Below are 25,114 nucleotides of genomic sequence, written 5' to 3' on the forward strand. Positions count from 1 at the left end.
CTACAACATCGACTGCATCCTTATGTAACACATGTATCACTAGCCACTTTAACTATGCCACTTTGTTTACTTTGTCTACACACTCATCTCATATGTATATACTGTACTCGATACCATCTACTGTATGCTGCTCTGTACCATCACTCATTCATATATCCTTATGTACATGTTCCTTATCCCCTTACACTGTGTATAAGACAGTAGTTTTGGAATTGTTAGTTAGATTACTTGTTGGTTATCACTGCATTGTCGGAACTAGAAGCACAAGCATTTCGCTACACTCGCATTAACATCTGCTAACCATGTGTATGTGACAAATAAAATTTAATTTGATTTGATTTGATAAGAGAAATAGTGCATTCGGAAAGTATTCAGACTCCTTCCCTTTTTTCACATTTTGTTAGGTTACAGCCTTATTTTAAAATGGATTAAATAAACAAAAATACTCAGAAATAACAATAAATCCTCAGAAATGTTTGCAAATCTATATAAAAAATATATATATTCAGACCCTTTGCTACGAGACTTGAAATTGAGCTCAGGTGCATCCATTCATCATCCTTAAGATGTTTCTACAACTTGATTCCACCTGTGGTAAATTAAATTGATTGGACATGATTTGGAAAGGCCCACACCTGTCTATGTGAGGTCCAACAGTTGACAGTGCATGTCAGAGCAAAAACCAAGCCATGAGGTCAAAGGAATTGTCCGTAGATCCCCGAGACATGATTGTATCGAGGATACCAAAACTTTCTGTAGCATTGATGGTTCCCAAGAACACAGTGGCCTCCATCATTCTGAAATGGAAGAAGTTTGGAAACACAAAGAAATGGAAGAAATTTGGCCGCCCGGTCAAACTGAAGAATAGTGGGAGTAGGGCCTTGGTCAGAGAGATGACCAAGAACCCGATGGTCACTCTGACAGATCTCCAGAGTTCCTCTGTGGAGATGGGAGAACCTTTCAAATGGACAACTATCTCTGCGGCACTCCACCAATCAGGCCTTTATGGTAGAGTGGCCAGATGGAAGCCACTTCTCAGTAAAAGGCACAAGACAGTCCGCTTGGAGTTTGACAAAAGGCACCTAAAGGACTCTCAGACCATGAGAAACAAGAATTTCTGGTCTGATGAAATCAAGATTGAACTCAATGGCCTGAATGCCAAGCATCAAGTCTGAAGGGAACCTGGCACCATCCCTACAGTCCAACCGGACAACGACTTTGAGTACACAACCAAGGCAATGCAGGAGTGGCTTAGCTGGGCAGCAACATCACAGATCTTGAGAGGATCTGAAGAGAAGAATGGGAGAAACTCCTCATATAGGTGTGCCAAGTTTGTAACACCATACCCAAGAACACTTGAGGCTGTAATAGCTGCCAAAGGTGCTTCAACAAAGTACTGAGTAAAGGGTCTGAATACTTACGTAAATGTGATATTTACGTTTTTATTTATTTATCAAAAAAGTTTTTTGCTTTGTTATTATGGGGTATTGTGTGTAGAATGCTGAGGGGAAAAAATGATTTAATCTATTTTAGAATAAGGCTGTAATGCAACAAAATGTGGAAAAATTCAAGATGTCTGAATACTTTCAGAATGCACTGTAGATCCCCAAAGGACTCTTAGGGTTGTAGTGTAAAAGAAAAACAAGTAAAGTCTGGAAAGGTTTTAATTACATTTACATTCACATTTAAGTCATTTAGCAGACGCTCTTATCCAGAGCGACTTACAAATTGGTGCATTCACCTTATGACATCGAGTGGAACAGTCACTTTACAATAGTGCATCTAAATCTTAAAGGGGGGGGTGAGAGGGATTACTTATCCTATCCTAGGTATTCCTTAAAGAGGTGGGGTTTCAGGTGTCTCCGGAAGGTGGTGATTGACTCCGCTGTCCTGGCGTCGTGAGGGAGTTTGTTCCACCATTGGGGGCCAGAGCAGCGAACAGTTTTGACTGGGCTGAGCGGGAGCTGTACTTCCTCAGTGGTAGGGAGGCGAGCAGGCCAGAGGTGGATGAACGCAGTGCCCTTGTTTGGGTGTAGGGCCTGATCAGAGCCTGGAGGTACTGAGGTGCCGTTCCCCTCACAGCTCCGTAGGCAAGCACCATGGTCTTGTAGCGGATGCGAGCTTCAACTGGAAGCCAGTGGAGAGAACGGAGGAGCGGGGTGACGTGAGAGAACTTGGGAAGGTTGAACACCAGACGGGCTGCGGCGTTCTGGATGAGTTGAAGGGGTTTAATGGCACAGGCAGGGAGCCCAGCCAACAGCGAGTTGCAGTAATCCAGACGGGAGATGACAAGTGCCTGGATTAAGACCTGCGCCGCTTCCTGTGTGAGGCAGGGTCGTACTCTGCGGATGTTGTAGAGCATGAACCTACAAGAACGGGCCACCGCCTTGATGTTGGTTGAGAACGACAGGGTGTTGTCCAGGATCACGCCAAGGTTCTCAGCGCTCTGGGAGGAGGACACAATGGAGTTGTCAACCGTGATGGCGAGATCATGGAACGGGCAGTCCTTCCCCGGGAGGAAGAGCAGCTCCGTCTTGCCGAGGTTCAGCTTGAGGTGGTGATCCGTCATCCACACTGATATGTCTGCCAGACATGCAGAGATGCGATTCGCCAGCTGGTCATCAGAAGGGGGAAAGGAGAAGATTAATTGTGTGTCGTCTGCATAGCAATGATAGGAGAGACCATGTGAGGTTATGACAGGGTCTCTCCTATCATTGCTATGCAGACGACACACAATTAATCTTCTCCTTTCCCCCTTCTGATGACCAGGTGGCGAATCGGATCTCTGCATGTCTGGCAGACATATCAGTGTAGGCTGCAATCAGTGAACAACTACAATTCAAGTAGTAAGGTCTGCAGAGAGAGAGCTTATTTAGTGTAAAAGATAAGAAGTATGGTCTGGAGGAGAGAGACGAGAGAGCTGTATAAGGCTGGGGAGAATCCCTGGAGAATGTCAATCTTCCTTTAATTGCTCTACTCCACAGTCTCTCTGGTTGTTAATGGGCAAATTGATGAATAGTCCTCTGTGCCCAAACTTAACAGCGACAGGTTCTACAGAAAAAGCCGAAACTTGAACTGCAGATGCAGATATATTCTAGCGATATTACTAATCGTCGACTGCTTCGCTAGCCCTGAGTCGACGCTAGCCCTGAGTCAAAACTGCTTCGCTAGCCCTGAGTCAATGCGAACTACTCCGCCTTATAATAGAATTGCTTTGCCTTAGATGTTGCTGTGGTGCTCCGAAATGTCCGGCTATGACGATTCTGTTCAGTCTTGCAGGGGGAAGGCATTACTTTTGGGCAAATTTAATATAAGTGGAAATATAATGAAAACAGCATGAAATGCTTCATTGCTTCCCTGATCAGAAATGTGGGGAAAAACAATTTATTTTGAAACAAATCTATTCAATAAAAGCAATCAAACATAAAAACAGACCGAACAAACTCAAGATACTTTTTTGTACAATGCAATCTATGTTCCTTTGATAACGGCTTACTTTGAAAATACCTCTCGAGAACTGACTTAATTAGCGTCAGGAAACTCAGGGACCGGTCAGAAACTAGTTCTGACCACTGCACTAGAGGTCTCCAGTCAGAAACTCACTCACCACATCTGTTCCACCCCACCGCTTGGCCATTCCAGGCGGCACATGTGTCCCGTAGTTCGGTCGGGTTTGGGGAAGGACTTGAGGTGGCTGAACACTGGGTAGGGCACCATCATGACCAACGACAACACCCAGATGGCGGCGATGACCCGGTAGGCATGGGAACGAGTCTGCCACACTCGCGACTTCAGTGGGTTGCAGATGGCGCTGTACCTCTCGATTGCTATGGCGACCAGGCTGAAGGTGGAGATGCTGACGGAGAGCCCTATAGGAATGCAGGGAAGGGATAGGGGTCAATAAGAGAGATTAAAATGACTATCAACAGTGATCAGACCTGGGTTCAAATGGTACTTGTTTTCTGTCTGGAGTGCCTGATGGACGGGGTTTAAACTTTTGAGACAATTACATTGTCTCCATTGAGCAAGGGAAGTTCAATTAAGCAGGAAAAATATTTTAATTAAGGAAAACAAATAATATATTACCAGGTTTGATAGTGATAAACATCTATGTATTTGAGCAGGCTTGCCACATCAGAGAGATGCTCGTAGGCCACCAAAAAAAGTAAAGACAAATGGTAAAACCTCTTTAGCTTATAATTAAGTAAAGACACGAAGAGCATTACATTTCAGACAAATAGCCCCACACTGATGGAATCACACCATTGTCGTTCTGTCCTGCTCAATGTTAGATTTCTAGATTAACTAAATACTCACACAGAATTACATAAACACACACACAGGATAGATTATAGGTTGATTACTTCAATAATTCAATGAAAAGTCCATGGTAGACTAACCCAGTATGACGGCTTGTTACACAATGAAAGTGAGGAGCAAGATAAAGAGAGCGGGAGAGACAAAGAGATTGGGCTGGTACATACATGTGGAAACTATGCTGATGAGAATAAATACTTTGCACATGAACGACTGCTCATTCAAAAATAACAATATACAGGAACACAAGTCCTTCTGTTCACCGGACCTAGAATTCCTCAAAATCAAATGTCGTCCCTATTATCTCCCACGAGAATTCATATTGGTCATTGTCACTGCGATGTATATCCCCCCCGAGTCAACACCATAACGGCCCTCGAGGAACTCCACTGGACTCCATGCAAACTGGAAACCATATATCCGGAGGCTGCATTTAATGTAGCTGGGGATTTTAACAAAGCAAATTTGAGAACAAGGCTACCTAAATTCTATCAGCATATCAATGGCTGGCAAAACACTGGATCACTGCTTCTCTAACTTCTGCCATGCATACAAGGCCCTCCTCTGCCCTTCATTTGACAAATCCGACCTCGACTCTATTTTGCTTCTCCTCTCCTATAGGCAGAAATTCAAACAGGATGTACCCGTGACAAGAACCATTCAACACTGGTCTGACCAATCAGAATCCACGCTTCAAGAATGTTTTGTTCACGTGGACTGGGACATGTTCCGGGTAGCCTCAGAGAATAAAATAGATGTCTACGCTGATTCACTGTGTGAGTTTACAAGGATGAGCAAGTGAGAGGTTGTTCCCACTGTGACCATTAAAACCTACCCTAACGAGATACCATGGATAGATGGCGGCATTCACGCAAAACTGAAAGCGCGAAACACCGCATTTAACAATGGAAAGATGACCGGGAATACGGCCGAATACAAACAGTGTAGTTATTCCCTCCACAAGGCAATCAAACAAGCTAAATGTCAGTTTAGGGTCAAAGTGGAGTCGCAATTCAACGGCTCAGACACAAGACGTATGTGAACAGGGTCTACAGGCAATCGCGGACTACAAATAGAAAACCAGACACGTCACGGACACATACTGTACGTCTTGCTTCCAGACAAACTTAACACCTTCTTTGCCCGCTTTGAGGATAATACAGTGCCAACGACGTGGCCTGCTACCAAGGACTATGGGCCCCCCCTCCTTTTCCGTGGCCGACGTGAGTAAAACATTTAAACGTGTTAATCCTCGCAAGGCTGCAGGCCCAGACGGCATCCCCAGCCGCGTCCTCAGAGCATGCGCAGACCAGCTGGCTGGTGTGTTTACGGACATATTCAATCAATCCTTATCCCAGTCTGCTGTTCCCACATGCTTCAGAGGGCCACCATCGTTCCTGTTCCCAAGAATGCTAAGGTAACTGAGCTAAACGACTACCGCCCCGTAGCACTCACTTACGTCATCATGAAGTGCTTTGAGAGACTAGTCAAGGACCATATCAACTCCACCCTACCTGACACCCCAGACCCACTCCAATTTGCTTTACCGCCCCAATAGGTTCACAGACGACACAATCGCAACCACACTGCACACTGCCCTAACCCATCTGGACAAGAGGAATACCTATGTGAGAATGCTGTTCATCGACTACAGCCCAGCATTTAACACGATAGTACCCACCAAACTCGTGATCAAGCTCGAGACCCTGGTTCTCGACCCCACCCTGTGCAACTGGGTACTGGACTTGGGGCCGCGCCCAGGTGGTGAGGGTAGGTAACAACATCTCCACCTCACTGATCCTCAACTCTGGGGCCCCACAAGGGTGTGCTGTGAGCTCCTCTCCTGTACTCCCTGTTCACCCACGACTGCGTGGCCATGCTTGATTACCAACAATGACAACACGGCCTACAGGGAGGAGGTGAGGGCCCTCGGAGTGTGGTGTCAGTAAAATAACCTCACACTCAACGTCAACAAAACAAAGGAGATGATTGTGGACTTCAGGAAACAGCAGAGGGAGAACTCCCCTATCCACATTGACGGGACAGTAGTGGAGAGGGTAGTACATTTCAAGTTCAGGAGGCTGAAGAAATTCAGCTTGTCACCAAAAGCACTTACAAACTTCTACAGTATTACCGCCTGGTACGGCAACTGCTCCGCCCACAACCGTAAGGCTCTCCAGAGGGTAGTGAGGTCTGCACAACGCATCACCGGGGGCAAACTGGGAAGGCCATAAATATCATCAAGGACAACAACCACCCGAGCCACTGCCTGTTCACAAGCTATCATCCAGTGATTGTTTTTGCTCCAATGCGATGTTAAGGGACTGTGTCCTGCTTGTTCAACTGCAATATCCATTACAACAGACAGAGGTTGTATAGCCTTCGGGGCGGCAGGTGACAGAAAACTCTGTATTCGCAGCCACGGCATTCAGTTTTCCCCTCACAATTCAGACCACTCCCAGACAGTCCGAGCTAAATTCTTTCTTGACAAATTGCTCTTTGCTAAGAAGCTATTTTTGTTCATTTTAATTGGAACAATTACATTAAGATACTTCTTCATTCTTACCCAGAAATGATTTGATATTGAGATAAAAATGGCTCCTTGGACCCTTAACCTTTTCAAGCGTACGGTCACATATTTGTTATATTTTTTGATTGGTCCCTGCAGCGTACCATCGCAAATATGTGATTGGAACAGAAGTAACAGAACGTCTACATATAACAAACACATCTAAATGGCGTTGTTGTCTGAAAAGCATCTAAACAATGTTACTTACTGATGGAAAATAAAGGTTTTCACAACTTTATTCCTCAATTTGACCTTTTATTGTAAGTGCAAACTTTAGCATCCAAGCATCACACGGAACACATCCACAGCCAAACTCATTCCATAAACCAGTCTAAAAAACAAGTTGCGCTGACAAAAAAACAAAACATACATTTGCAACCTAACAGCTAGACTTGTTTACAATGTACCACATCTCTGGTGAGCACAAGGGAGAAATGTAATATTATAGAGGTACGTGTCAGCTAAGCTAACAGCGGCTAAAATCTTCATGATTGCAGACATGTTTGTTTATGTTGACCAATGAAAACTCCCTAACCCCAAAATGCAATTGACTATAAAACACAAATTAACAAAGTCAAAGATGGCTGCGCCCATTGACTGCATAAGATTAATTTAGTTTGGCCACTTTTCAGCATAGTACAAATCTTCAATGTGCTTGTTACAGTAAATACAAGAACCGGGGCACATGACTTGACAAGTCGTTTATAGTTTCTAACAAATCACAAAGCAAATGAATGTTTTCACCTCACAGATTATCACCTCAAATACAAGCCTGCCCGGCCTAGCTGCAGTGCGAAAGCTAAATGGGGTTGGCAGATTTGGGTGAAACCATTTTAGGGCAGTTTGTAGTTAGTAATACTTTAAGTTAATACAAATGTAACCATGTTTTGGAAGGAGATCGATAACTGGCCCACCCACATAACATTCAGCCCATAGATGACGCCAAAATATAAATCTAGATAATCCTGTCTAGCTCCATAGATAACTCATTATATCTACAACCTTGCCTCACTCATGCCAAAGTCCCCGCACTCAGACAGGCTAACACCAAAGCCTCTTTCAGATAATAATATAATATAGATTAAAATAATAAGAGATTTATCAATAATAATATAGATACTCACTGCTACTACCATATGCAGAAAGGATAAGGGATTGAATGGTTATGTAAAGCCTAATATTAAGAGGAAAATGTGGTCTTGATGCAGTGAGGGGGGCAGAGAATAATGGCAAAATGCAACATACCTGGTATCGCGTGCAAGAAGAACTCACATTGTAAGGGCCGTTATTCATATTTAGAATTTACACATCAAGAGGTTAACAACACACTTCATCAATATATACAGGACATCTATATAATGTACATCATCTACCTTTAGCCAGTCATTGGGACTGATGGTAAGACTCTATGTGCAGGCATTAATGGTCAATTTTGCTGTGCCTATGCACAAAATCAATGTCTGAAGAAAGAAAGTCATAATAGCCCTGTGCATTGATTGCTTTTGGCTGATGAAACTTTTGCCCATTGATTTTTCTTGTCTGCTTCAGAGTGATGTTTCTAACTGCATAATATGAATAAGGCAGATCACACAAATAGATACAGTTGAAGTCGGAAGTTTACATACACCTTAGTCAAATACATTTAAACTCAGTGTTTCACAATTCCTGACATTTAATCCTAGCAAAAATTCCCTGTTTTAGGTCAGCTAGCAACATTGCCTTTAAATGATTTAACTTGGGTCAAATGTTTTGGGTAGCCTTCCACAAGCTTCTCACAATAGGTTGGGGACAACTTTGGCCCATTCCTCCTGACAGAGCTGGTGTAACTGAGTCAGGTTTGTAGGCCTTCTTGCTCGTGCACACCTTTTCAGTTCTGCTCACAAATGTTCTATGGGAATGAGGTCAGGGCTTTGTGATGGCCACTCCAATATATCTCGACTTTGTTGTCCTTAAGCCATTTTGCAACAAGTTTGGAAGAATGCTTGGGGTCATTGTCCATTTGGAAGACCCATTTGCGACCAAGCTTTAACTTCCTGACTAATATCTTGAGATGTTCCTTTAATACAGCCACGTCATTTTACTCCCTCATGATTGACATATATGTGCACCAGTCCCTCATGCAGTAAATCACCCCCCAAACATGATGCTGCCACCCCCGTGCTTCATGTTTGGGATGGTGTTCTTCGGCTTGCAAGCCTCCCCCTTTCTCCTCCAAACATAACAATCGTCATTATGGCCAAACAATTCTATTTTTGTTCCATCAGACCAGAGGTAATTTCTCCAAAAAGTATGATCTTTGTCCCCATGGGCAGTTTCAATCAGTAGTCTGGCCTTTTAATGGTGGTTTTGGAGCAGTGGCTTCTTCCTTGCTGAGCGGCCTTTCAGTTTATGTTGATATAAGACTCGTTTTACCTTGGATATAGATACCTTTGTTCCTGTTTCCTCCAGCATCTTCACAAGGTCCTTTGCTGTTGTTCTGGGATTGATTTGCACTTTTCACACCAAAGTACGTTCATCTCCAGGAGACAGAACGCATCTCTTTCCTGAGTGGTGTGACGGCTACGTGGTCCCATGGTGTTTATACTTGTGTACATTTGTTTGTACAGATGAACGTGGTACCTTCAGGCGTTTGGAAATGGCTCACAAGGATGAACCAGATTTGTGGAGGTCTACAATTTTTTTTCTGAGGTCTTGGCAAATTTCTTATGATTTTCCCATGATGTCAAGCAAAGAGGCACTGTGTTTGAAGGTAGGCCTTGAAATACATCCACAGGTACACTTCCAATTTACTCAAATGACATAAATTAGCCTATTAGAAGCTTCTAAAGCCATGACATAATTTTCTGGAAATGTCCAAACTGTTTAAAGGCACAGTCAACTTAGTGTATGTAAACTTCTGACCCACTGGAATTGTGATACAGTGATTTATATGTGTAAAAACCTGCCTGTAAACAATTGTTGGAAAAATTACTTGTGTCATGCACAAAGTAGATGTCCTAACAGACTTGCCAAAACAATAGTTTATTAACAAGAAATGTGTGGAGTGTTGAAAAACAAGTTTACATTTTTGTGAATTTTATTGTACCTTTATTTATCTAGGCAAGTCAGTTATGAACAAATTCTTATTTTCAATGATGGCCTAGGAACAGTGGTTTAACTGCCTGTTCAGGGGTAAAACGACAGATTTGTGCCTTGTCAGCTCGAGGATTTGAACTTGAACTTGATTGTTTGAAGAAATGACAGTCTCTCTCCGAATGAATTTCTACGACAACACACATTCATGCTACACAAACATCACAACTGCTGCTACCAGACTCTTATTATGATTGCTAAATTATTCACAATTAAATACTTGCCCCCCAATCCCCCCTTCCCCAAAACACATGTTGGACTGTAAAATGTGTCGTCCTGTACTATACATTTAAAAAATATATTTTACGGAGCCATTTACTTCATGTTCGTATTATTATAGATTTTTAATTTCTTATTGTTGTTGCATTGTCAGGAATAAATCTGCAAATAAGCATTTTCTTGGACAGTGTATAGCATGTTTATCCCTTACATGACAAATAAAATGTGAAATTTGAAACTTCCTCTCTCTCTCTCTTTCTCTCGTTCTCTCTCACATTCTCTCTCTCGTGTTCTCTCTCTCTCGTTCTCTGTCTGCCCCTCTCCCCCCACTCTCTCACTCTCACTCCCTCTTACTCACTCTCCTCTCTTTTTTCTCTCTCTGACTCAGGGAGGCATTGTGGTCAATTGGGCTCAGCCTGATGAAAGGCCAGCTCATCAGTAAGTCACACTCCTGCGGACATATGACAGTCCAACTGGCTCTGGCATGATGGGTTGTGGCCGCCCTGACCTCAGCATAAATGAGCTACAGTTAATTCCCCTTTGGCTGTTGTTACGACTCCAAAACAGGATGTCACTAGGAAGAGACTTCTCAAACCACTGTTTAAAGATGATTGACTCCAGAACCTAATTATGCTCTGATATCTAGTAAGAATACTGAAAATATGTAATGCATTGCTTTCAGATCTATGTGACAGTTCCAGGCCAGTAATATCCAGCCTGTCTACAAAGCTGTTATTGCACCAAATCTCATAATGCCTGGATAAGTGTTGCCCATGTCAGTAACTACACCAATATAATATTGCAATCTGATGCTCGACTGCAATGTAGATTACATGCTATTCAATCATTGGTGAATTTGTGCAGTGCAACTGCTTTGCAGACCGTCTGGAACACAGCCACAATCTTACCCATGAAGTAGGTGACCGTTTTACACATGGCGGCTCCAAAGATAAAGTCCTCCAGCATGTTGGGGATGAGTGTGAAGGGCATGCAGAAGACAGCCATCATCAGGTCACTGACCGCCAGCGAAACCAGGAAGGTGTTGGTGACCGTGCGCATGCGCTTGTTGACCGTCAGGACCACAATGATCAGAAGGTTGCCAAAGACGCTGAGCAGGAAGATGAGAGAGTAAAGCAGGATCCGCACCGAGTCCATATCTGAGAGAGAGAGAGAGAGAAGACAATGATCACATATTAAAACATATCAGTATTATATCATTTTATACGGAGCATAATCACAACACACCATAGTTGGAATATATTCTACATTCTATACATCTAGACAATCTGCTGGTCTGCAACTGAGCATCTATGACTGCAAGGACAGAGAGCTCCAAGGATGCCAGTGAAGTCGATGCTAGTCATTACACTGTCACGGACCCTGTGCTTGAAGCTGACAGCATGTGACGGGACAAGGTCACCATTGACTATCTGCTGAGCTGAGTGATTACAAGAGTAATGTCACCCCGAAAGTCAAGGGTTAATGTCTGCAGGATGCATACTCATACTTCAAATACTTATTGTTTGACAATGACTTATAGTTTATAAAGCATACGAATGAGCTTGTTGAGAAACTTAGATTTGAAGTGGCCGTTTTATACAGAAACATATCTTGTTTCTCTCTAGTCAGCAGGAAGCAGATTGTGCAATCAACCTTTAGTGCATTCAGAAAGTATTCAGCCCCTTTCACTTTTCCACATTTTGCTCCGTTATTTAAAAAATTCTCATCAATCTACACACAATAACCCATAATGACAAAGTGAAAACAGTTTTTTTTTAAAGCTCAGGTGCATCTTGTTTCCATTGATCATCCTTGAGATGTTTCTATAACTTGATTGGATTACACCTGTGGTAAATTCAATTGTTTGGACATTATTTGAAAAAGCACAACCCTGTCTATATATGGTCCCACAGTTGACAGTGAATGTCAGACTAATAACCAAGCCAAGAGGTCGAAGGAATTGTTCGAAATGCCCCACTTGTGCTTGGAAATACCAATGCTGCCCCGCTTTGCGATTCTGTTCATAAGAAAGTATTGGGGAAAAGTAGCAGGCAGCCTACAGTAGTAGTGGTTTCAGTTTCTGTCCATATATCTTCAATTGTCAGCAAGGCAAAGGATGGCTACTTTGAAGAATCTAAAATATATATATTTTTTTTGTAAACATTTTTTTGGTTACTACATGATTCTATTTGCATTATTTCATAGTTTTGATGTCTTCACTATTATTCTGTAATGTAGAAAATAGTAAGAATGAAAATAAAACTTTGATTGAATAGGTTTGTCAACTTTTGACTGGTACTGCATATACTTTATATAAATATCTACAGCCAGCCAGCCTGACAGCCCGCCAATAACAACATTTAACAATTAAGTTAATTGATAAAGTATTAAAAAATGTGCTGTAGCTTAACACACCGAAGAAAAAAACAACTATAAAAAAACAACTATCTTTATAGTCTACTTTTTAACAAGATAAGTTAGAATAACCAGCAGTATTCAAGTGAATTGGTGTTCGAGCGATGCAAACCCTAGAGGGGCCAAGACTAACCCAAACATTTTTTGCTGTCTTATTGCTGGCACTTTTAAAATGTCTGCTTGTTGTGCACCATGCCAAAAATGCATTCAATTACCCATGAGGCTTGTTAAACACACAAAGAAAACCTGGCTACTCTATAATGAACTGAGCTGAATCTAGATACATTTCAAAAGGTCAAATAATGCAAAGTAATCTACACTTGACCGGTCCTGTTTAACACAGTAGATAAGAGCGTGGAGCTAGCAATGACATAAGCACGTGTTTGATTCCTGATGGGGCCACATGTACTGAAATGCATTGCTGTACACTGCTGTAGGTTGCTTTGAATAAAAGCATCTGCTAAATGGTAGATATTATTATATGATGTACACTAGGCTGTACTGTATATCCAAACAATAGAAACAAAACATTATCGATAACAGTGCATTCGGAAAGTATTCAGAGCCCGATCTAAATTCTCTGGACAGACCTGAAAATAGCTGTGCAGCGACGCTCCCCATTCAACCAACAGAGCTTGAGAGGAACTACAGAGAAGAATGGGAGAAACTCCACACATACAGGTGTGCCAAGCTTGTAGCGTCATAGCCAAGAAGACACGAGACTGCCATCTATACCAAAGCTGCTTTATTTGAATACTTTTTTTCTAAAAACCTGTATTTGCTTTGTAATTATGGGGTATTATGTGTATTTTTTCCCATCCATTTTAGAATGAGGCTGAAACGTAATAAAATGTGGAAAAAGTCAAGTGGTCTGAATATTTTCAGAATGCATTGTATATTTGTAACGTAAACAGATCATGGTTATTTAATGTACGGAACAAATCCTGACTTCCAGTGCAGTAAAAATATATTTTTTCTGTGTTTTATTTATATTTCCACACTATGAGGTTGGAATAATACTGTGAAATTGAGAAAATTATCATAATGCACTTTTAGTGTAAAAGCTTTTTAAAAAGACAGCCTGAAAATGTCTGCTTGTTTTCCTGGTTGGGTTTTTTGGACTGCCTGGTGACAGTAGCAAGTGGTATCAGTTAATTTACCAATAACAAAGAGAGATTTGTAAAAGTTAGTTTTCATGTTATACTTCCCTCCTATTAGGCTCTTCCAATTAGGCCCCTCTCTCAGACCACTCCCAGACAGTCCAAGCAACATATTTGCTTGGACTTTTTTTTGTTGCTGAGAAACTATTCTTTTTGGGGCTATTTTAATTTAACACAATCAAAGGTACTTACAGTTGATGTCGGAAATGTACATACACACAGGTTTGAATCATTAAAACTTGTTTTTCAACCACTCCACACATTTCTTGTTAACAAACTATAGTTTTGGCAAGTTGGTTAGGACATCTACTTCGTGCGTGACAAGTAATTTTCCAACAATTGTTTACAGACAAATTATTTCACTTATAATTCACTATATCACAATTCAGGTGGGTCAGAAGTTTACATACACTAAGTTAACTGTGCCTTTAAACAGCTTGGAAAATTCCAGTAAATGATGTCATGGCTTTACAAGCTTCTGATAGGCTAATTGACATCATTTGAGTCAATTGGAAGTGTACCTGTGGATGTATTTCAAGGCCTACCATCAACCTCAGTGCCTCTTTGCTTGACATCATGGGAAAATCCAAATAAATCAGCGAAGACCTCAGAAAAATGATTGTAGACCTCCACAAGCCTGGTTCATCCTTGTGAGCAATTTGCAAATGCATGAAGGTACCACGTTCATCTGTACAAACAATTATACCGCTCAGGAAGGAGACCCAGTCTGTCACTTTGGCGAGAAAAGTGCAAATCAATCCCAGAACAGGGATTGAACCTTGTGAAGATACTGGAGGAAACAGGTACAAAAGTATCTATATCCAAAGTAAAACAAAGTCCTATATCGACATAAACTGAAAGGCCGCTCAGCAAGGAAGAAGCCACTGTTGCAAAACCGCCATAAAAAAAGCCAGACTACGGTTTGCAACTGCACATGGGGACAAAGATCATACTTTTTAGAGAAATTACCTCTGGTGTGATGAAACAAAAATAGAATTGTTTGGCCATAATGACCATCGTTATGTTTGGAGGAAAAAGGGGGAGACTTGCAACCCGAAGAACACCATCCCAACAGTGAAGAATGGGAGTGGCAGCATCATGTTGTGGGGATGCTTTGCTGCAGGAGGGACTGGTGCACTTCACAAAATAGATTGCGTCATGAGGGAGGGAAATTATGTGGATATATTGAAGCAACATCTCAAGATATCAGTCAGGAAGTTAAAACTTGGTCGCAAATGTGTCTTCCAAGTGGACAATGACCCCAAGCATACTTCCAAGGTTGTGGCAAAATGGCTTAGGAACAACAATGTCAAGGTGTTGGAATGGCCATCATAAAGCCCTGACCTCAATCCTATAGAAATTTTGTGGGCAGAACTGAAAAAGCGTGTTCAAGCAAGGAGGCCTACAAACCTGACTCAGTTACACCAACCATCATTAAGATATTATCATGGTCCACACACACCAACACAGTCGTGAAGAAGGCATGGCAATGCCTCTTCCCCCTAAGAAGGCTGAAAAGATGATTCATGGGTACTCAGATCCTCAAAAGGTTATACAGCCACACCATTGAGAGCATCTTGACTGGTTGAATCACTGGTTGGTATGACAACTGCTTGACATCTGACCGAAAGGCTCTACAGAGGGTTTTGCGCATGGACCTTTTTACCAGGCAGTGTGAGAGGAAGGCCCCAAAAATTGTCAGACTCCAGCCACTCATGTCATAAACTGTTCTATCTGCTGTCGCACGGCAAGCGGTACCGATGCACCACTTATTTTCCCCAGTGTATTTATCCCTGTGTTTCCTGTCTCTCTGTGCCAGTTCGTCTTGTATGTTTTCAAGTCAACCAGTGTTTTTCCTGTTCTCATGCTTTTTGCATTCTCCTTTTTCTAGTCCTCCCAGTTTTGACCCTTGCCTGTTTCTGGACTTTGTACCTGCCTTGACCACAAGCCTGTCTGCCACTCTGTAGCTCCTGGACTCTGATCTGGTTTTGACCTTTTTGTCTGTCCACGACCATCCTCTTGCCTACCCCTTTGGATTAATAAACACTGTAAGACTCCAACCATCTGCATCCTGTGTCTGCATTTAGGTCCCGCCTTGTTCCTTGATAGTATGAACATACAGTATCTACCTCAGTTACCTAGTACCCTTGCACATTGACTCAGTACTGGTACCTTGTGTATATAGCCAAGTTATTGTTACTCAGTTTGCATTTATTCCTTGTGTTATTATTTTTCTATTTCTCTTTTTTTCCTCTCCGCATGGTTGGGAAGGGACCATAAGTAAACCTTTAACTGTTAGTCTACACCTCTTGTTTACGAAGCATGTGAAAAATGAAATATATTTTTTATTTGAGATCGGATTTAATTATTGGGAGCTGTTGTATGAAGGAGATGTGAGAGGAGGATTTAGTCAGTTATCAGATAAGTGGTCCAGCAAATTCCCCAATCACATTAAATCTATCAGGCGAAAACCATGATCATCTATGCTCACTGGATACCTGAAACTCACTTGGTCCCAGCATTTCTAAGCCACCTCCAGTAGAGAGCAAGTGGCGTCTGTATCACTTGCTTGATACATAAAGCCCCTGATACAAAGTCTTCTAGGCATTATTATGGTGCAGTACAATGCTGCTCCCCCCCCCCCATATATGGTGCCCGAGGTGGACTTGAATAAATGTTGACAGTATCATATCAGCTTCATGACACATTCTTTTCTAAACCATGCAGAAGGACAGTGTCAGCTCCGAAAATGACTCCCTTTCAATTAAATCAATGGAAATCCATGTCATCTCCTTATCTGTGCATTAGATCAGTGGCCGGAGTCATATGAAGTGTCTCAGAGGCGCAGCCCTCCCTTATCCATGTTAAGCTCATTCATTGTGATTGAAAATTCAAAACTGAGCCTAACTGACCCAGTTGCCTGTTTAGAGTAAAGACATGCATCTGATTCATTGTTCCCTATAGCAATCGAGTGGCTTCTTTCTATCACCAAAATGCTGTAAGATGAACATAACGCTTCTGACAGCCTTTATGATATCAAAAATGACAACTGTAATGATAGTGACACTGACAGCTAAACTCGATGATTGTGATGGAAGCAAGATTATTTTAGTTTTGTGTGTTATATATATATATATATTCGTTTCATTTATATTAGTTCAACAGTTTTTATTTTACATTTAGTTTAGTTTCAGTTAGTTTTCAGATGCATTTGACTAGTTTTATAAAAATATCTATATTTCATTTTTAGATGATTTAGTTCTCTCAGCTGTTCTGGTCACATTGTTACGACGTTGTAGCAGCATGTGAGTCGTACCCATGCACATGTGCAGATACTCTGTGTGACTGTGTGAAAGCAAAGTCTTGCATTGTGCTCATTTCAACGGCTGCGTTCGAGCGGATCTCTTTTGTCAAGTTGGGGACCATCATTGGTCACCGCTTTTCATTGTGTGTTGAATTCTGGGGATGAAAACTGTCAGACTTGATTAGTAATAAAAATGTATTGTATTTACAGTATATAGCGCTTTTCTACCAACTGAGGTACTCAAAGAGTTTACATATTAAGGGGTAAACTCACCTCATCCACCACCAATGTGCAGCACCCACCTCTGTGATGTACGCCATTCATTTTTGTGCCAGAACGCTCACCACACATCAGCTATCAGGTGGAGAGGTGAGGAGTGATATATGCATTGTAGGAATGAGGGGGGTGATTAGATGGCCATGATGGAATTGGACAAGGTTGGGAATTTAGCCATGACACTGGGGTTAACACCTGTACTCTTACGATAAGTGCCATGGGATTTTTAATGGCCACAGAGAGTCAGGACACCCGTTTAACATCCCATCTGAAAGACGGCACCTTACGCATGGCAATGTCCCCTTGCACCTACATGTCAACTGCATGAACTTTACAAGAATCCTGTAATCAAAGTACATTGCGTTTTGACTGCAGTGGACTGCAAGCTTATGCAGTTGCCCTTCACCAACTTCATCCTGCAGCCTTTGCATGCATTGTGGGAGTATCTATTGTCAACAAATCATTAGGGTGTTTTGTTTGACTAACGCAAACGTGACCAAAGACATGACTCAAACAGGAACCAATTTGCCAAGGTGTATATGTACAACAGTGGATATACAAATAAATGTGATATTTGAGGCTCTCACTAAGTGATTGTATAATATTATATTATGATTTTAGTTTGTGAGTGTGTGATATGAGGCATAGATACATGTTAATTTCGACATTGTAAAGAAAACATTTTATAAATAATGGCAACACGGCCATGTTAATCTGAGCCCTGCTGTTGGAAAACCACATTAGTGTCCGACTTTCGGCTGTCACAGATGTACCTCCTCCGACTTCATTCCTCAACTTTAATCTACAGTCACTTTCTTTAGCCTTACCCCTCAAACACTCCCAATAACTGCGGTGCTGCTTGTGGCAATGTCATTGCGCCGAGTCTACCTTAAAATCAGGGTTAATCAAATTAGGGGTCGCAACACCATGTGGAGTTGCCTGATTTGAAAATTGGTTCCCAAGTGAAAATGTGTGCTTGGTTCATAGAACCAGGGTTACATCAGTAACCTCTGGTTGCCACAGTAACCTCTGGTTGCAGCTGTAATAGCCTAATAAACTGTATGGTTTCCCAAGTAGTTGTGGGAAGACCACACACAATATCATCACGTGACACAAAGTTTACTTCTATATGATGGTTATTATATCAATATTTACACATAAAGGAGTTTCCACAGCCAATTTGTGCATTGTTAATTTTACAGACACAAAAAATCCCACCATTTCAAATTAACAAATTATCTGTCGGCATTTATAAAATTGTACTGAAACTTCATGTTTCTATCACAGCTGTCATGATTTTAGTTTATACTGCATAAAATTACTTGCATTAAAACTGTGGATGGAAATGTGGTTAGTAATGTTATTTTCTACACAGGATCATCATGATCTTTTGAACTTCCCAATACCTTTCTGATGCATTTCAGTCACTTCAAACCATACTGTCTTCAGATTGAAATACTGTCAAAAATACCATCAGACTGATATTATACATGACGGTGTCACATTGTTTTTTTTTAATAAACTGAACATAACTCATGATGGTCTTTATTTTATTTTAGTTACTTTTTGGAGTCAAAAATAATAGTTTCATTATAGTTTTAGTTTTTTAAACAGGTTTGTTAAAAGTACACTCTTAGAAGTAAAGTTGCCTGGAAGAATATTTTGTGTTGCCACACTGGCGGAACCTTTCCAGTTGAAAAAAGTTTCTTGAGGAACCCCTCTGAGAAGGGTATTTGAGGAAACCCTGTGTAAAGGTTCAAACCGGAACCTTTTGTGATGGAGGAGTTCAATGTTGAACAGTTTTAATATAGAGGATGTGGCTTTAAGATAGTTATTTTCGGTTCCCTGTTAGCGTAAATGTCATTTATGTTAAATGTGTACACTGCAACAACAAAATAATCCTTGAATATTTATGCAATTATTAAAATATAATATTAACATTGCTGATTACATCCAGCAATAAAGTGGTAACTAAACCAACTATGGGATTTTCATAGGCTCCTGAGGAACTCAGAAACCTCTTTTAGCTTCATTGACGCTACAAAACTGTCAGTGTTCAACCTTGATGACAATATAACAGAAAAGATTTACATGAATGATGTTTACTCTAACGGTTGGCACAAAAAATATATATATATATATAAGAAACGCCCCTAATAAGCCAAGCCTCCGCTCCATGGTTCTTCCAGGGACCTGTTGCTACATTGAACCATTAGGTTCCTCCAAGAAACCCTCAACCAACCGAGGGTGGAAATATGAAACATTGAATAGCAATTGTTCCTTGAGGAACTCCAGGGGTTCCTTGATAATCTCAAGGGTTCCTCGAGTCACTTCTTATTCTAAGAGAGTAGATTCAGCTAAATTACTTTGTGATGAGCAGCACTGCTGATATTGAGATGAGCGAGATGCAAGACTTTGCTCTCACACAGCCACACACAGTATCTACACATGTGCATGGGTTCACTTCACACCATCACAGTGTGATAGCCATAGGGCCTAAACAGCAGAGAAGTTTAGCCTAGCAGTTACGTGTTTTTATTTCCGTTTACTGAATTCCACACAAGGACATGGGGGGGGGGGGGGAAGAGGAATAAATATATACAATGTGATTAGGGAATTAAACCATGTGTGTGGGGAACAAGACAAAACAAATTAAAAAAATTAAAATGGAGCGCGATGGCTAGAAGGCCGGTGACGTCGACCGCCGAATGCCACCCGAACAAGGAGAGGAGCCGACTTTGGTGGAACTCGTGACACTGTCTCAGAGACAGCCAAGTCAGCTAAAATCCTTTTAGCCATGGAGTCTGCAGATGAAGTCTACATTAGTTATGTCAGGGCTGTATGTGTGTGTGTGCGCGCGCTCTCTTTTTTCCGTACGTGTGAATAAATGTGTATTTAATTGAATAATATAATTTGAATGTGTTGAGATCGATGTGGTTGGGGTATCAATAGAAAACAGTTTGAGATTCTTTAACGTAGCCACCCTTTGCATTAATGAAAGCTCTTGGTGTTCTCTCTACCAAATTCATGAGGTAGTCTCCTGGAATGCATTTCAATCAAACAAGTGTGCCTTGTTAAAAGTTAATTTGTGGAATTTCTTTCTTTCCTAATGTGTTTGAGCCAATCAGTTGTGTTGTGACAAGGTAGGGGTGGTATACAGAAGATGGACCTATTTGGTAAAACACCAAGTACATGTTATGGTAAAAATAGAGAGAAGAGAAATGACAGTCCATCATTACTTTAAAATCAATGTCAGTCAATGTAGAACATTTCTTCAAGTGAAGCTGCAAAAACCAGCAAGCACTATGATGAAACTGGCTCTCATGAGGACAGCCACAGGGAAGGAAGACCCAGAGTTACCTCAGCTGCAGAGCACAAGTTCTATAGAGTTACCAGCCTCAGAAATTGCAGCCCAAACAAATGTTTCACAGAGTTCAAGTAACAGACACATCTCAATATCAACTGTTCAGAGGAGACTGTGTGAATCAGGCCTTCATGGTCAAATTGCTGCAAAGAAACAACTACTACAGGAGTAGGTGAATGGATGATCTCCACATGTTTGGTTCCCACCGTGAAGCAAGGTGGAGGAGGTATGATGGTGCTTTGCTGGTGACACTGTCTACAAATTTTTTTTTGAATTCAAGGCACAGTTAACCAGCATGGCTACGACATCATTCTGCAGCGATACGCCATCCCATCTGGTTTGCATTTAGTGGGACTATCATTTTTTTTTCATCACACCTCCAAGAAGGACCGCGATGGAGTGCTACATCAGATGACCTGGCCTCCACAATCACCCGACCTCAACCAAATTAAGATGGTTTGGGATGAGTTGGACCGCAGAGTGAATGAAAAGCAGCCAACAAGTGCTCAGCATATGTGTGAACTCCTTCAAGACTGATGGAAGAGCATTCCAGAGGAATCTGGTTGAGAGAATGCCAAGAGTGTGCAAAGCTGTCATCAAGGCAAAGGATGGCCACTTTGAATAATCTCAAATATAAAATATATTTTTACTTGTTTAATCCTTTTTTGGTTATTACATGATTCCATATGTGTTATTTCATAGTTTTCATTTATTCACTATCATTCTACAATGTAGAAAGTAGTAAACCCTTGAATGAGTAGGCGTGTCCAAGCTTTTTGACTAGTAAACAGTTTTTTTGTGCTAGTTGCGTAAGTGAATAACTAGATTTGTGTGGTGCTGACTGGTAAAACACTTCAGGAGGGTGTCACCTGTGCTAGCAAGGCAGAGCACCTGAGTTTGTGCAAGGCATGCCCCAAATCGGGAGGAAGTGGTAATCTCTAGGCAAGCAAAATGATGTCGTTTACATATGCAAGGTCATTTTGTTTTCCAAAATTTGATTTACCAGGACTTTAGCTTTTAAGAGTCAATTAACACACTAATCTTCAGGGGGCATTTTGCAATATATCTAAATCTTACCAAACGTAACTTTTTTTCCATCAGAAAATATACATTTCCCTTAAGGTGAATATACATTTCCTCCAAGTTACCCTATTGTTCAATGTGGTGTAAACAACCTGCATTTCTCACTTAATTAAATCCTATGCTGCTGTGACAAACGATGCCAATCGCAACCCATCATATCATTTAATGTAGGAATTAATCTCATGTAATTAATTTAATGATAGGAAAAGAACTGAGATTGTTAATGAGAATCTTTAGGAATCTTCCAGTATTACCTTTTTGACGCACCGATGGGGCTTTTGTGATGATAGACGCATTGCTACAGGTGGTATTGGTAACTTCCTTGCTCATATTTCCAGATGCATGCACGGATGAGTTGCTCTGCAGGCGTGGCAGACAGTCCAGGAATGTTGACAAAGAAGTGTCATTAGAAGTTTGTAAAGCCATGTTTTTTCTCTGTTCTTCAAACTATTACAATTAATCAAATCAATATATTTTCATCCTTATCAGTTGTATCTCTATGAAATAATTATACAGTTGTGGAGAGCATCACAAAAATGCCCATGGTAGCAAATCTGGTCCAGAGGATTATTTCCAATTTACACTCCTGTCGTTTTGACATTAAATTGTTCTGTCGTATATGTCAATCCACTGACAGTCCGCAGAAAGATGCAGATTCGTGTGTAGAGTCAACGAGAGCACACTGGCATCATTGTTGCGCGGAGACTGGAGAGATTTTCTGGCATGTAGAGAGAATGCATCACTTTATAAACACACGTTGGGGAGGGGTGTTTGGGATGAGGGGCAATGCAGTTACTTAACTGCAGCACAGTAGTATATACTGTAGCTTGACACTGCCTCCCAGTGGAAGATATAACACCTTAGCCTAGTGGTCACCAACCTTTTCTCAACATCACTTCTGAGTCCAAAAGCAAGTCATCTTACATTAAGATAAAAAAAGCATTTCTTTAAAAAACGTAAAAACAGTTAAGTAGCAATGAGGTTTGTGCAGTAGGCTATAGGCACAATAGATTTCCATGGCATATTGCCTATGCTTAAATTGCCCTGCCAAATAATATTTCAAAATTGGAGGTATATGATCACACTGATAATAGATCATTTGTTGTATTTCTTGTGAGGCACAGCTGAGTGAGCATAATAATGAGCTTTTTAAGTGTTACTGGACTGATGGTCTGCATCTGATTGTCAGTCTGAGGGGAGGGAGGGAGCAGTTGTGAGGCTGCCACTCATCCAACTCACCATCTCTCTGCTCTCCCTACCTTTGTTGAGAAAAGGGGACACAGTCTTCCAGCTGAAGGCAAAACTCAAGCTGCACTGCATTAATTCTGCCTCATGCACCAAATCATATTGTTCCTCCTATAAAACAGAGACAGGGAAATATTCCTTGATATTAAAAAAGACACAAGCCGCTAATAATAATAATGCAAGCTTATCTAAGCACTTTTCTATACTCATTCACTGCAGCTGCAGTGCTGGTTGTAACGTGAGTGGAAGTAGGTAGAACGCGCATTTTATGGCTTATAAAAGTGTTGAACAAATTGTTGACAGTGCTGAATAACAACTTAAACATTAACTTACTTACATAAACAGCAGCTTTTTGCTGTCTCTCTCTAGTCATGGTTTTAAAAGTTTAGAAATATTACAGTATCGAGGCTTCTTTTTAATCTGCCGTACGGTAGCAGAGAGAATAGTCTTTTACAATTGTGACTCACCACTTGGATTCGGTCTCATGTAGTAAAATGTGAAATTGTGTTTTTTTTATACATTATAGAGACTCAGAGCTACAAAATGGTATATCATACACTGCATTTGAGGAACAATGTAGAAAGTAATTTTGCTTTGAAACTTCATCAACCTGTAAACTCACTTTTGAGAAAATCGCATTTGAATGTTTTGTTGTCTAGTGAAGAGCTCTTCTTTGTCTACAACTATTCAGTATCGTTCACACCCTCTTAAGCTTTAGCCCCACCCATCTCATTTCGCTCTCGGAGTGCACACTTGATGCTCTGACCGATGATTTGTTTACCTTTGGATAACAAGAAAACAGCCTAATCAGCTTTGCTGGCAACAATTACGTCTTTTTTCATACGTTTACTGACACCAACCATATTCAAGGGGTGTTGTACACACGTCACGTAACGTTAGCTAACGAGCCAGCCAGCTAACGTTAGCTAGTTAAACAACAATGAATAATGTGCCAACAATGCCTAACATTAGGCTCTAATTAGAAAAGCAAACAGCTGAGAAACGAATAGTAAATGTCCGCTAGGTAGCCAGCCAGCTAATGTTAGCTAACTAGCTAACAGTACACTTTAGCTTAAGACATATAGGTAGCTAGCTAAACAATGAACTTAGCTAGGTAAAGAACGGTGAAGATCACACACATCACGTAACGTTAGATAACGAGCCAGCCAGCTAACGTTCGCTAGTTAAACATCAATGATCAAAGTGCCAACAATGCCTAACATTAGGCTCTAACTCGAAAAGCAAATGGCTCTGGGAAACAAATAATAATGTCAGCTAGGGAGCCAGCCAGCTCACGTTATCTAGCTAGCTAACAGTACACTTGCTTGAAATGAAACCACTTTCTGTCAAAATTAGAAACATGTAATATCTGAAAATGTAGCTAGCTAACACTAGACAATCTTACCCTTGCATGATGGATGAGTCTCCCTGTCATGAGCGCCATACCATGGTTGCCATAATTGTAATCCGGAGACAGGTGTTTTCTCCATCTCTTTAGCTATCATACTCTAATTCCACTGATTTCAAAACTTGATCCTCCAGAAAGTGTAGAGCAACACTTATGCAGCTCTAGTACACAATAAAAAAAATGTAAAGCCGTGTTCGACAGGATTAATATTATTATTTCTTATTCTTATCTGCATATTTTTAAATTCCATTGTTGGTTAATAGTTCGTAAGTAAGCATTTCATTCCAAGGTCTACACCTGTTATATTCGGCGCATGTGAATAATACAATTAGATTTTATTTTATTACCAACACAGACTGAGGAGCTCATATAGACAGCAGCCTTCAAAAAACGCAATTTAATAAAGAAAATATTTTTTACGTTCAAAACGCTCTCCTGTGATGTCATGACTTGCAACATACGCTTAGTTTCCTGAATCGGGTCACACTTTTTAGGGCCTTCCTGACACCGCCTGGAATAGAGGTCCTGGATGGCAGGAAGCTTGGCCCCAGTGATCTACTGGGCAGTGTCTATTACCCTCTGTAGTGCCTTGCGGTCGGAGGCTGAGCAGTTGCACTACCAG

At 41.1% G+C, this 25,114-nt stretch overlaps 1 protein-coding gene across 3 annotated transcripts in view; it reads right to left on the reverse strand.

The window, feature by feature from the left end:
* Positions 1-24,763, reverse strand: part of LOC124011487 (cholecystokinin receptor-like) — a 28,433-nt gene extending 3,670 nt beyond the window's left edge. The window contains exons 1-4 of one of the 3 annotated variants that reach the window (XM_046324915.1): positions 24,490-24,763; positions 23,099-23,195; positions 11,146-11,394; positions 3,608-3,869 (exon numbers count right to left, since the gene is read on the reverse strand). In XM_046324915.1, the coding sequence (XP_046180871.1) occupies positions 3,608-3,869; positions 11,146-11,394; positions 23,099-23,195; positions 24,490-24,528 (647 nt within the window). In that variant the 5' untranslated portion in view covers positions 24,529-24,763. Of the gene's footprint in view, positions 1-3,607; positions 3,870-11,145; positions 11,395-23,078; positions 23,196-24,489 lie in introns of those variants that run through there. The other 2 variants (XM_046324916.1, XM_046324917.1) reach the window with 2 other exon arrangements.
* Between the last annotated feature and the right edge of the window lie 351 nt (positions 24,764-25,114).

Source organism: Oncorhynchus gorbuscha, linkage group LG23 (assembly GCF_021184085.1).
Source record: "Oncorhynchus gorbuscha isolate QuinsamMale2020 ecotype Even-year linkage group LG23, OgorEven_v1.0, whole genome shotgun sequence".
Lineage (NCBI taxonomy): Eukaryota > Metazoa > Chordata > Actinopteri > Salmoniformes > Salmonidae > Oncorhynchus > Oncorhynchus gorbuscha.